This window comes from Empidonax traillii, unplaced genomic scaffold, assembly GCF_003031625.1.
Source record: "Empidonax traillii isolate 1590-97213 ecotype Southwest subspecies unplaced genomic scaffold, ASM303162v1 scaffold372:size565953, whole genome shotgun sequence".
Lineage (NCBI taxonomy): Eukaryota > Metazoa > Chordata > Aves > Passeriformes > Tyrannidae > Empidonax > Empidonax traillii.
The window spans coordinates 113,227-126,100 of record NW_020955565.1 but is presented as its reverse complement, the minus strand read 5'-3'; the positions used below and the strand labels follow the sequence as shown (position 1 = coordinate 126,100).

Sequence of the window (12,874 nt, the reverse complement as noted above, 5' to 3'; positions counted from 1 at the left end):
TGTCAGATGGGTCTGTTTAGGGATCTAGCAGCTTCCCCTCCTTTCCCAGGATGAGCCAGTGCTGGGTTCTGCAGCAGGTGGCACTGTTGGTTGTGTCCAGAGGTGAGTTTGACTTTAATATTAGTGTCCCTCAAGCTCTCTTGGTTGCCAGTGGTCACTTCAGCTCAGTGCACCCTGATAGTCTGTTCTGTTCCCAAAGCCATAAACTTGATTATACTGTTGATGGGGAAGGTTAAACATTTAAGCGTCTTAACATGTAAAAAATTATTACCTTTGTGTGCTAAACGTCTTTTATGCAGCAAACACACCAGCCTGAAACAGAGAATCACAGAAAGGTTTGGGTTGGAAGGGAACTTAAAGAGCTTTGAGTTCCAACCCCCTTCCATGGGCAAGGAATGTCTCTGTAAGACAGTTAAGAAAATGCTAAGCTAGGGAAAAAAAAAACCTTAAAGTGGCAAGTTTTGGGGCAGAATCAATAGCCAACCTAACAGTTTAACATCTGAGAGGCTGATAGTTGTTTTGATTTTTGCACCTTTCGATTTAGAGCAGAGAAAATGAGGTAGATGCCCCATGTATAATGACATCACACCGACTTCCCAGATGATGTGCTTTGAATACCAGCCAGCCAAGGTGGTATTTAACAGAATGTCATCACTTCCACAGGTACTGTGTGTCTGAAGTTTCATTTAGGCTTAGGTACTTCTTATTTGTTCTGAAAACAGACTTTTGGGTCTGTCTTTGGAAGAAAATTATATCTGGATACATTTATTTACTGCAGAGAGATGGAAGCAAAACTGTAGTTCGATTATGCTGGAACAGAAGTGCACCCGTGGTAGGTTGAGAAATGGCAAAAACCAGGTGCCAAAACTCTGTATGGGTAGAGAGAAGTGTGATTTGGAGAAATTGGAAGTGGTGTTCGGTGTAGAAATTACTGGAAACGTTAATACAGCAGCAACAGAAAGCCTGAAGGAAACTTTCAGGGCCTTTATGAGCTTATAACTTCCCTATTTGAAATTACATTATGGAGTTATTTAGATAAGCTTTTGAGATTTGTGTTCATTTCTTTTCCTTACAGAAAAATCTGTAAAGCAGTATTTTTTATTCCTGTGCTTGCTTTGGAAAAACAGCGACTGGTTTTTGTCGCCGCTTTCATGGGTGTCCTCTGAGCTTTGGCACCACTGACACTGCGCTGCTGATTTCATGGGAAGTGGGAAGACACTTTTCCTGGCACTGCACAGGATGCTGCAGCTGCAGAGAGCCTGAACTGCAGGTTTGGAACCCCAGTGTCAGCTCACGTGTTCAGGTTCCCCTGACTGTAAATCCCCACAGCCACCGGAGCTGCCATTCCTTCCGGCTCAAAGCACAGTTCTTTTTCCTTCTGGTTGTCAAGGTAAATAATCAGAAAGACTTAGAATCTTCACCATCATTTTTTTTTTAATTGCATCCCTTCCAAAGGTAAGCAAAGACAACCCTGAAACGGGAAACCCTCAGGCAGGGACAGAGGCAGGGAGGGTAGTCAGAAACAGTGATCAGATGTGGGAAGACAGTGCCAACCCTGAACTGGGGCAACCCTAAAATTTCTCAGAATGTCTCTGGGCTATTCTAAGATTTTCACCTCCTCTAAGCAGCTCCAAACCACTGTATAGTTCTTTATTAGCCTAAAGAGCTCTAAGGCCTCTATTTCCGCAGGGAGACTCTAAAACTGTCATCAGCTCCAAACTGCCACTAAATGGTGCTAAACATCTCTAGGAGTTTATTGCCACCTTTAAAACACCTTTGCATTTCCTGAAACAGCTTTAAAGATCTGGAAAATAGCTCCAGATTCCTCCAGAACTCCTGAGAAGTGCTCTGAGCAGTTCTGAGGAGCTGTAATAATCCCTTCCAAGAGTGCCTGGGTCCTCTAAATGGCGCTAAATCTAAAACCTCCTCTAATCAACTTTCAGGTTCATCTGATCTTATCTAGAGCTCCTCTCTATTGATCTGAAGATCCTCTGGGCCTCCTGAAGTCCTCTGAGGAGCTCTAAACCTCCTTGAATATGCTGGGAGGTGCTCTAACCAGGCAGCTACAAAACACCTCTGAGGAGCTCTGACAGAGCTATTATTACACCTCCTAAATCCCACCCTTTAAAATCATTTAACTGATTCTAAAACGCTCCAGAGTGCTAAACCAGTCTGGACTTACACTGCTCTACAACCCATCTAAGACAGTTTTCCAAAACTCTTCCAATGGAAGATAAAGCATAAACAACGGTGAGAAACTATAAATTCCCCTAAAGCCTCCACTCTGAAAATCCTCTAAACAACACTGATGCCTACAATTCCTCCACACTGCTTTAAGCAGTAAAATGCTTCAAAAGAGATCTCATCCCCCCTCTCAGTTTTCCATGTAATGGCTCTAGAGCTCCTTTCAGCATTTCTGAAACTCCTGCTTAAAGAAACAGGGCTAAAACTTCCCTGAGGCTCCAAAACCACTCTGAACTGTTCTAAATTGATCTAACTCCTCTAAACCCCCTGTAAACAGTTCTAGGCAGCTCTAAAGCCCCCTGAAGTGTGCCAGAACTCCTGTAAAGTACTCTAAACTCGCTTAGCTTTTGTAAACCTCTTCTAAAACAACTCAGAGCACCCCTAAACTGATCCAAAGCTCCTCTGATGCTCTAAGCATCACTAATGCATCTCTAAAGACATTTAAAATGCCTCTAAATCTCTGTTGTACAACTCTGAGCTGCTCTGTGCAGCTTTAAAATTCCTCTGAAAAGCTCAATGCAGCTCTAAACCCCTTCTAGACCAATCTGTGACTCCAACAGACTGTTCCAAGCGGCTCGAAAGCACTTCAGGCTACTGCAAAACTTCTGTGCTGCCAACAGTAGCTCTGAAACTCCCTTAAAATACTTGGAATACCTTTACAGAGCACTGAATCGTCTCTGAAGCTCCAGAAATACACTGTTGTTTTGGGGAGGTGGCAGAGGTTGTGAGAGCTGGGACTGTTCAGCCTGGAGAAAGAGAGGTTACCCATAGGAAGGGAAGAGTTCAGAGAAAAAGGGGATTTCTGGCAAACAAGATGAGCCTCAAAGGAAGGGCATGTGCTTTGTGAGGACCTGCTTATAAAGCTGAACCCTGGAGAAAGTGGTCTCTGCATCTGAACAGCCCACGGGGAGCATATTTCGGGGTGGGGGAGGAATAGCACAGCCCCAGACTCCTGGGCTTGCTGTGTGAACACATGAAAAATGTGCACCCGGAGCACACAACAATGGGGAATTGTTCTCCCTGCAAGCACTGGGTGCTCTCAAAACACGCTCTGATGGGGGTTCTGAGAGTGCACTCTGAAGGCAGATGTTTTGAAGGTTTATTGCCATGAATCTGTCCAGGGCAGTACTTTGTCTTATGGGGTGCTGGTGGTCTGGAAATCAACCGGGAGAATTTTGAGTGCGGGCCCAGCTGCAGTTCTGGTGGGATGGAGGAGGACTGTGCTGTGCTCAGCTGCCATGGGGCCACACCTGGCACTGTACACGGTGCACAGCTGGGAAAACCATGTGGACTGTGTGCAAGGAGCAGTTGTAGCTCCCCACGAGCCATTGTTTTCATGGCCTGACCTCCGTCAGCCCCTCACACAGAGACACCAGTCCTGTGTCCCAGAGCCAGGACACTGAGCTGGGAGTGCTTCCAGCACCTCCGTGGGGCTCAGAGGGCATTACATCAGATAGCAGGAAAAAAATCCTTCCCTGTGAGGGTGGGCAGGCCCTGGCACAGGTTGCCCAGAGAAGCTGTGGCTGCCCCTGGATCCCTGGGAGTGTCCAAGGCCAGGTTGGACGGGGCTTGGAGCAGCCTGGGCTGGTGGAAGGTGTCCCTGCCCATGGCAGGGGTGGCACTGGATGAGCTTTAAGGTCTTATCCAACCCAAACCAGTCTCTGATTCTGCACTTGTCTCCACCCTGTTAATTTGGTAATTTTGAAAAGATCATTTATTTAAGTTTGCAGATAACCATTAATAACCCAAACCGGCCTTATTTTTTTGCACAGTGCGGGCCGTGGGAGCCCGCGGGGGTCACGGCTGGGCTGGGAGGGCAGGGAAGGGGCTGGGCTGAGGAGAGGGGCTGTGGATGGGCTGGACTAGGGACAAGGGAAGACTGGGCTGAGAAGGGCCGGGCTGGGGCTGAGGAGGGCCGGGCTGGGGCTGAGGAGGGCCGGGCTGAGGAAGAGCCGGGTAAGGCTGAGGAGGCCCGGGCCGGGCTGTGAGGGCCGGGCTGAGGCTGAGGAGGCCCGGGCCGGGCTGTGAGGGCCGGGCTGAGGCTGAGGAGGCCGGGGCCGTGCTGTGAGGGCCGTGCTGTGAGGGCCGGCCCGGGCCGGGCTGTGAGGGCCGGGCTGTGAGGGCCGTGCAGCGCTGTCAGGGCCGTGCAGCGCTGTCAGGCGGCGCCGCGGCCCCCGCCCCTCACTCCGCCTCTTGCTCCCTCGGCCATTCCCACCCCGCCGGCTCCCCCGCGCTGCCGGCGCCCGCAGGAGCGGCCCTGGGAGCCGCCGAGGGGCTGCTCGAGGTGAGAGGGAGCCGCGGCCATGGCGGGTCCCTGCAGAGCCGGCCCTGCCCCGCTGCTCGCGGCGCTGCTGGGACACGGCCCGGGTCCTGCCTTTGGCACGAGTCGAACAACACTTGAATAAAGATGGTAATCGGGTCTATCCCTTTCTTCTTCAAACAGCTCGATGACATCCCGAAAGAAGCTGCAGGGTCTTGTAGCTGCTACAATTACTCCGATGACTCCGGATGGGTGAGTTGTCAAGTTGCACTGATTACTGTTTCCTTAGACTTCTGGTTTGCTTCTTTCGTATTTGGAACTGACCTGCTTTGTTTCTTTCTTTTTTTCCCACCTTTTTCTTTTTTTCTTAAATCACATCTCTGATGGGATGTGGGAGAGCTGTTGGGTTGGTCCCGATAGGACCGCGGTGAGATTCCCTTTCCTCTGCCTCCTCCTGTTGCCCAGCAATTGCTGTAGGTCTGGGCTGGGAGAGTTTGGATCAGTCTCACTTCTCTTTTTCTGCTGCCCTGCAGGTGCAAATGAAATCATAGCAAGCTTATATGTGAAGAGTATTACAGTGTTTTCACGTTTGTTAAGGAAAACCATAGACTTGTTACAAAGAGCTCTTGAGAGCTAGAAAATAATTGTCAGAACCTGAAGGCCTTTCAGATTCCACTTTACCCTAGCTAAGTCATGCATGCATTCATTTGTGCATGGGGTTAGTCTAAGCCTGAAGGAAATACTGCAAGGACAGCACAGTTCTGAAAATAACATGAAATCGAAACTTGAACTTCAGCTTTCCTCAGAACAGGGGTGGCAAACAGAACCCTCCTGGCTGCATTTTGATGTTGCAAGACAGAGTTTCTCGGAGTCAGCAGAGAACCCTGAGGTCTGGTGGGGGATGTGCAGGATCTGTTCGTGTTTTTGAGGGAGATGGTGGAGATTTGCTGGTACAGACTTCCAGAAGTGAACTTCACTTTTTAAGAGTGCTGTGCAGCTTGGCACTGTCCCAGTCAGGGAAGTCATTCAGCTGCAGGCACTGCTTTGTTTCTTGCTTTAAAGGAAACTTGTTTCTGATTTCACATTTTATCACAACTCAAATTTATAGAAACATGGTATTTAGAGAGTGACCTGAACCCTCTGCCTGGAATGCATGGGCCTTGTCTGATACGTTCTGGGAAGACAAACGTGGAATTTTGGGTGATGTGTAAAACCAGTCAAGGCACCAGAATTGACTTGTAGTTTAAAGTCAATTAACTTGTAGTTAATTGACTCTGTATGTTTAAAAAATGGAAACAACAGCCAAATATTATACACTGGTAAACAAAACAAGTTTGTCCTGCAGAGAAGATAAACATAGAATTCTGTTTCCTCTGTTTGTTGGGGAAGTCTGTTGCTTTCCTCATCCTTTAAAGAGAGAGAGAGAGAGGTCAAAGTCACATCCAGCAGATGCCATTTCAGTGCCTGTATCCAGAAGTAGTTTTAACTATTTACCAGCACTTGCACAAAATCTTCGTGCTCTCAGGAGGACTCCTGATTCCCACAACAGCTGAAAAAGGTTTGAGTGCCTCCTGTTGTCTCCTATCTCCCCCCAAAAAAGTCCTCTGCTGTGATGAGCCTGCAGTAATTCCCAGTTGGGATAAAAGGTTGGAACTGCTTGTCGGGAGGAAGAGAAACTAGAAGAGGGAATTCAGAGCTGAGCTGTTACCTCAGATGTTAAATAGATGCTGAGAGTATCATTCCTTGGGGAAATCTGTGCCTGTACAAATGCAAGGTTTCGAAATACATGGGTGGGTTTTTTTTGTTTGTTTTCTCTGCAGACAAATCAACCTTCCGGTGATCCGTCAGTACGTGGATTATCTGGTAAATGAGCAGCATGTGAAGAATGTTTTTGGTGAGTGTTTCTTTGACTGAAACTGTGTTACAGCCCTCCTGCCTGGATGGAAATCCTGTGATATCTCACCTGATAAGAGCTGTAGTGGGGAGGACTCTGGGTGTGGGATCATTATATTCACCAGTGGAAAGAGAGCAAGAGGCACTTAAGGCATCTGCTTCTGCCCACATCCCATTTCTGTGGGGGATAAAATAGGTGTTGCCCTCACAGGGTGACACTCCAGGGGTGAATGGATAATGTGTTGGCAGAGAGGGCTCACTGAGTGATTCTCCCCAACCCAAAAAGTGCCAGTTCTTGTGTTCAGTGAGAACAGTGTGTGTAGGTGAGGCCTCAGCCAGTGTGTTGTGTGTTGTGTGTTGAAACAGTGAATGGCACGACAGGAGAAGGGCTGTCCCTCAGCATCCAGGAGAGGAAGCAGCTGGCAGAAGAATGGATGTGCCAAGGAAAAGACAAGTGAGTAGCTGAGAGGGAACAGGGGATTGCAGATACCATCATGATATCAGCATAGAAATAGGTTTAGAATGCAGAGGTACACTGTGATATCCTTTACTCTTCCCAGCTTCCCCTTAAACCCTTGACGTCCTTATTCCAGCTTCCTAATAAAATACTGGGATTTGTCCCTCCTGACAGCCTTGCAAGTGCAGCAGTGAGGAGTTACACATGATCCACGCTTGCAAATGTGATTTTTTTCCCCACCACCTGTCGCTTGTCACTGTTGGCATTTTCCCAGCGTGTCAGCTTGTCAGGCTCAGATCCTTTCGAGGTTCTTGTTCTGTGGCTCCCTGGGCTCATTTTGGCAGCCTGGCATTTTTCACCATCACTGAAATCTCTCCAAACCTCCTGAATTTGTTTTTTTTTTTGTTTGGTTGGTTTTTTTGTACAGATTGGATCATGTGATCATTCACGTGGGAGCACTGAGCCTGCCGGAGTCCCAGGAGCTGGTGTGTACCTGATACCATTCCTTTTCCCTGTGTGTGATAAATAGAAGCAGATTGTACCTTCAGGTACTTTCCACTCTGTTTTTTACAGGCCAGACACGCAGCAGCCATAGGTGCTGGTGGCATTGCTGTCATAACCCCCTTCTTCTTCAAGCCCACAAACAAAGGTGAGTACATGTGACTGCTGAGGCCTTTTTATTGCCCTCCAAACTTTGATCATAGATAAGGGATTAATACCATGTCCTGTCTTTGGAAAATGTTCTGGTGAGAACATTTGCACACTTGTCATGGAAAAGCAAAACCTCCAAGAAGCGTTTTTTTTAAAGATGAGAATCTTAAAGTTCCCCTGGTAAGAAGTGGGAAAGGTGTCTTTTGGGATGTGTTTTGTTAGTGTCTTGTAAAATGAAGACATCGTCATTCTTTGATTCTTAAAACGATACAAGAAATTTGTCCAAAAACCTGTTCATCATCACCACTGAGCAACACCCCAGGGAGGTGAACGTGACCTTGATCCCTTGTCTTTTGGTTACACACAAGTGACCCTGGTGAGACCCCTTGGCACACAGTGTGAGAGCAGGCCTGAGTGACACCTGCAAGAGAATGAAGGAGTCACTGAACTTGCCTTGGTTTAAAACGTATGCTGTCTTTGCCTTCCTTAAGGTCTTGCCGTGATTTTTGTCATATTTTAATGTGTTAATGACGTGTGAAGGGTTTTATATGTACAGTGCACAGCTCCTGGCTGTGAATATGAGCTGTCTGTCCCTATGGAATGCCTCCTTCTCTTGTGGGATATGTGATGTTTTCCTTCCAGATGAGCTGGTCCCTTTCTTACAGAAGGTCGCGGCTGAGGCCCCTGCTGTTCCATTTTATTACTATCACATTCCTCCTCTGACAGGTGTGAAGAGTAAGTACAGAGTGCAGACCTTTGGCCATTTGCTTTGTTTATGTGGTGTTTCTGGGTGTACGTATTTACATTCAGTCCTAAACACGTTGTTGCCAGTTCGTGCCTAAACGTTCACTTCATGCAGGGCTTTTGTGTTCTGATCTGGTAAAAGAGCCTTGCTTTTTGTTGCTTTAGAGCTCTACAGTTTACCGGGCTCAGGCCTGTTAAACAACTTGTAAAATATTAAGTCTCCCTCCTGGGGCCGTGGCAGGGGACTGTCCCAGAGCAGGGGGTGTGTTCCTTCACGTGAGCTTGTGTCCTGTCCACACACAGTTCGTGTGGAAGAGTTGCTGGAGGGAATAAAAGAACGGATCCCCACCTTCCAGGGCGTGAAGTTCAGCGACACGGACCTCCTGGACCTCGCCCAGTGCATACACAGGAATGAAGCACAGCAGCTTGAATTTCTTTATGGGGTGGATGAGGTAAGGGGCTCCTCTCAAAAAATAATTCCTTCTAAGGCGTTCTCTTGCTTCAGCCTTGGGGAAAAATAACCCTGGGCACTCAGTGCCAGGCGGTTTCGCTGCTCCCTCCCACCACCCCTTTTTTATTCTTTATTTTGTTACATGAAGTAAATTTATTTTTTTTTTTTACTTTTTGTTTCTCCCCCTCCCCACCCCAAACTAGCAACTGTTGGGTGCACTGGCACTGGGGGCAAATGGAGCAGTTGGCAGGTCAGTATGGCTTGGACTCCCTCCCCTCCATACACACACCGTGGTGTTGGATCTTCCACTGTATTTCCCTGACTGTCTCCTGCCACCACAACGGAGGATTTTACAGGGTGGGGATGTACAAAGGCAAACAGACACATAATGCAGCCCCAATCCTAGTTATGGGACAGTCATATAACCTGGGCATCTGAGCCAGTGTCCCTAAGCTGGCCCAAAAAGCTGATACTTTTTATCCTCACAGCAGCTTTAGAAGTGATCCCTACTTCAATCTTCATTGTATGTGCAGGGAACCAAAACCCAGAGAGGTTAAAATCATTACTTGGCATGAGAAGTCTGTGAGGAAAAGGGCTCTGCCAAGTTTATTTCTGGTTTATCTTCTGCCCCTCTTACCAGGCTGCTTAGATGAATTACTGTGTGATATCCGTGTTCCTGTTTAGAGGATCCATTAAATGAACAAGCAACTGGAGAATTAAGAGGTTGATGGATCTGCTCTCTAAATCTTCGGTAGGGCCTGGCATACTTCAGATGCTTGGTCACACATAGATTGCACAAATCTCTCTCTCAATAATGGCATTCTTACCCTGTCTACAGCAAAAGCCTGTGGTTACTTGCTTTGTTTCACTGGTTTTAAGTTCCTCCTTTGCATTTACCGATTCTCTTTTTGCTTTGTTTTGGGGTTTCTATGGTTTTTTGGCAGCACATACAACTATCTGGGCCGGCAAACCAACCTGATGTTGGAAGCCTTTGCAAGGGCAGACCTTGCCTTGGCACGGGAGTATCAGGTACAGAACCTTCCCTGAGCTTTACTGGGGCTGTTTTCCATCTCCTCGGCATCCATACCCTGAGGGAACTTTAGTAAAGGAAAGTTCTTCCAGCTCTGTCCCCCCTGCTTGTCACTCATCCCTCCTCAGCTTTTTGACCAGTCCTTACTAACTTTTAACTAAGATCCGCCTCACTTACCCTTCAACTCTAATCTCATCCGTGCATGTGAGTCTTTTTCCTTGAGCAAGGAATATGACTAGGAATATTCTGGGGATAACCTCCATGATGCAGGGCAGAAAGCTGTCCCAGGACAGCTCTGCCTTCACCCCTCTTGGTCTTGGGCAGCTTGGAGATTTGTGGGGAGTTCTGAGCCATCAGTACACAATCTGTCCCCAATGTTTTTGTGGGACATTTGAGGCATCCCTGCCTTATTCCAGTGGAATTCAATTAGTATTTTCCATAGACTGGCCCGGTGGCCAAGGGCTGTTCTCAAAGCTGGGCTACAGCTGTATAAAACAAAGATATCATCGTATCTCTAGATGCTTTTACACCTTGAAACTTGAAGGTGTTCATAAACTGCTGTTGGTCTTTTCTAGTTTCTCACTGGGGAGTTTCTCAGCTTCGTCATCAAACTGGGTAAGTGAACTGGGGAATCACCGCCTGTTTCACTCACTGTGTTTGAAATGTGGACGTGCTGCTCCCTCAAACTCTCATGTTGTTTGGAATTTCCTTCCTGAAAGATTTCGCAGTGACAAACTGTAGCATCTGCTGTTTCCCAGCTTAGCAGCAGCTGGGAGCTGGGCAGAGGGAGCTGAGCAAGCATCCCTGACAGATTCCACTCTCCCTTCCTTCCTTCTGCTGCGAAATCTCACAGATTTAAAGCTGGGACTTTGTGATTTACCCTTTTTCTTACCCTGACTATTTCTCTGGGTTGTTTTTTTGTTATTTTTTTTTTCCCTCCTGTCTCCAAAAGCTCGTTTCTTTATTTCTGCGGTCATTTTTCTGACATTTTTCCTCCTGCCCAAGGAGGAAAAGAGCTTCGATATTTCTCTCTCCCGCCTTGCTGTAGTTTAAGAGGAACTTTGTTGAAGGTTGTACAAGGGCAAAACATTTTAAAATTGACTGATTTTTAGGAACAAAATCAAGTTTAAATACAAAAAGCAATTAAAACCAACCAATTCAGAGTGTTGCAGGGAGGCTGAATCAGACACGAAATGTTTAAATTAAATTGAATCAGACACTTAATGTAAGAGAACTGTTCACTGTGGATTTGCTGGGATGTGCAAGCCCTGCTTAATGTAGCCGAGCTTCAGTGCTTGATTTTATTTCTTGGGTTCAAAGTCAGAGGAATTGCATTATTTTTTAGCCTTACAGATAAAGAGGCAAACACTGAATTTCCAGAGCTGTGAACAGAGAACAGAATGTTACCACTCCTAGGGTTTGCCTTTGCAAGAATCTGCACTGGGGGTCGCCTATATATAAATAATTGTAGTGAGCAGGTGTATTTTTTACTGTAATGCCTTTCCTGATTGCAAGCACAGTTCCCTCTTCTTAGCTATGCTGTTCTCACTTCCAAGCAATACTTGAATGATGGATCACCCAGGAAATCCATGCTGCTGCTTTTTTTTGGCGCCTGTTTCGGGGCTGCTTTAAGCAAGATGATCTGCACATGTCCTGCTTTTGCTTTTTGTCTGCCCAGGTTTTGGTGTTGCACAGACTAAAGCTGTAATGACTTTTGTTTCTGGCATCCCCATGGGACCTCCACGGCTTCCGCTCCTCGGGGCCTCCGAGGAGTTCACTGCCAAGGCCAAAGCCAAGCTGGACAGCATTGTGTGGCCTGATGGGGACTGATCACAGAGTCCTGGACTCACTGAGGTTGGGAAAGACCTCTGAGATCGAGTCCAGCCATTAACCTGACACTCCCGGGTCCACCCCTGAGCCACGTCCCCAGGTGCCACGTCTACGATGCTGCTCTTCACTTCCACGTGGATCTGGAGCTTCCTCTGCTGGGATTCTCTGCCATGTGGCACATCCCCCATGTGCTGGGCTGGGATTTCTTTCAGGGAACTGGCAAAGTGCCCAAACCCCTTCCTGTTGGGGTGGCTTTGCTGGGGGCACATGTAGCCCAACACTTGACACTGCTCCTCTGGAGCTCTGCACATTCCAGGTCTGGCTGGTACCTTTTGATAAAAAAATCATCCCTGCTGCTGGATGATGTTTTGTCGTCCCCATGAGCACTACACTGTGTTTGAACAACAATGTGGCACCCTCAGGTTGCTCAGACTGGTATCTGTTTGTCAGAGTCACTGGGACACTGTGCGTGTGAAATCCTGCTTTTGTCTGATCTCTTTGTGTTCATACACCTTAATACCAAATTAAAAAAAAAAAAACATCCCTTTTGCAAGGGATTGGGATTTAACAAGCTTTGGCTTTCTAATAAGCAGCTATTTCTCCATTTGTTTTCCTTAGGACAGGAACAAAGTCAAGGCTGAGCTGTGCACCTCTATATCCCAGTGCAGAATGCTGTCTGGCAGGTTAGGAAATCAGAGAATCATAGAACCACAGAATGGATTGGGTGGGAAGGGACCATAAGGCCCATCCAGTCCCACCCCCTGCCATGGGCAGGGACACCTTCCACCAGCCCAGGTTGCTCCAAGCCCCGTCCAGCCTGGCCTTGGACACTTCCAGGGATCCAGGGTTAGCCACAGCTTCTCTGGGCACCCTGTGCCAGGGCCTGCCCACCCTCACAGGGAAGGATTCCCTCCCAGTATCTATCTATCCCTGCCCTCTGGCAGTGGGAAGCCATTCCCCCGTGTCCCGTCCCTCCATGCCTTGTCCCCAGTCCCTCTCCAGCTCTCCTGGAGCCCCTTTAGGTCCTGGCAGGGGTCTCCCTGGATCCTCCTCTTCTCCAGGTGAACCCCCCCCCCCACTTCTCCCAGCCTGGCTCCAGAGCAGAGGGGCTCCAGCCCCGGGAGCATCTCCATGGAATCGCAGGGAATCCCAGAGCTGTCAGGGTTGGAAGGGTCAGCTGGCGCAGGTGGTTTGGGATGTGTCCGGCAAGGATCGCTCCCCGGGCGGCTGTTCAGGCTCTGCCCTCAGGGACGGACCGCGCTGAGGGGCGGGCGCTGTGCCGGCCCCGCCCGGCCCTTCCCGGCCGCCGTCCCG

The 12,874-nt window shown here is 48.1% G+C and overlaps 1 protein-coding gene across 4 annotated transcripts; it reads left to right on the top strand.

Moving 5' to 3' along the window:
* The first annotated feature begins 4,399 nt into the window (after window positions 1-4,399).
* NPL (N-acetylneuraminate pyruvate lyase) lies at window positions 4,400-11,903 on the top strand. 4 transcript variants are annotated; one of them, XM_027892879.1, is made up of 12 exons: window positions 4,401-4,528; window positions 4,688-4,756; window positions 6,325-6,398; window positions 6,764-6,851; window positions 7,282-7,339; window positions 7,428-7,503; window positions 8,148-8,240; window positions 8,553-8,701; window positions 8,904-8,950; window positions 9,645-9,729; window positions 10,306-10,345; window positions 11,409-11,903. In XM_027892879.1, the coding sequence occupies exons 2-12, from the start codon at window positions 4,692-4,694 to the stop codon at window positions 11,558-11,560; spliced, it is 927 nt and encodes a 308-aa protein (XP_027748680.1). In that variant the 5' UTR covers window positions 4,401-4,528; window positions 4,688-4,691; the 3' UTR covers window positions 11,561-11,903. The 4 variants fall into 4 exon arrangements, with proteins under 4 accessions (XP_027748681.1, XP_027748680.1, XP_027748682.1 ...); XM_027892881.1 differs by lacking the exon at window positions 11,409-11,903 and adding an exon at window positions 10,704-11,213; XM_027892880.1 differs by lacking the exons at window positions 8,904-8,950; window positions 11,409-11,903 and adding an exon at window positions 10,704-11,213 and having other exon boundaries at window positions 4,400-4,528.
* The last annotated feature ends 971 nt before the right edge of the window (window positions 11,904-12,874 follow it).

Bases quoted from the DNA above. Each gene is read 5' to 3' on its own strand.
- NPL (XM_027892879.1), top strand. From the start codon at position 4,692: ATGACATCCCGAAAGAAGCTGCAGGGTCTTGTAGCTGCTACAATTACT. The intron at 4,757-6,324 runs GTGAGTTGTCAA...TTTTCTCTGCAG, and splicing joins ACTCCGATGACTCCGGATGG to ACAAATCAACCTTCCGGTGA. The intron at 7,340-7,427 runs GTGTGTACCTGA...TGTTTTTTACAG, and splicing joins TGCCGGAGTCCCAGGAGCTG to GCCAGACACGCAGCAGCCAT.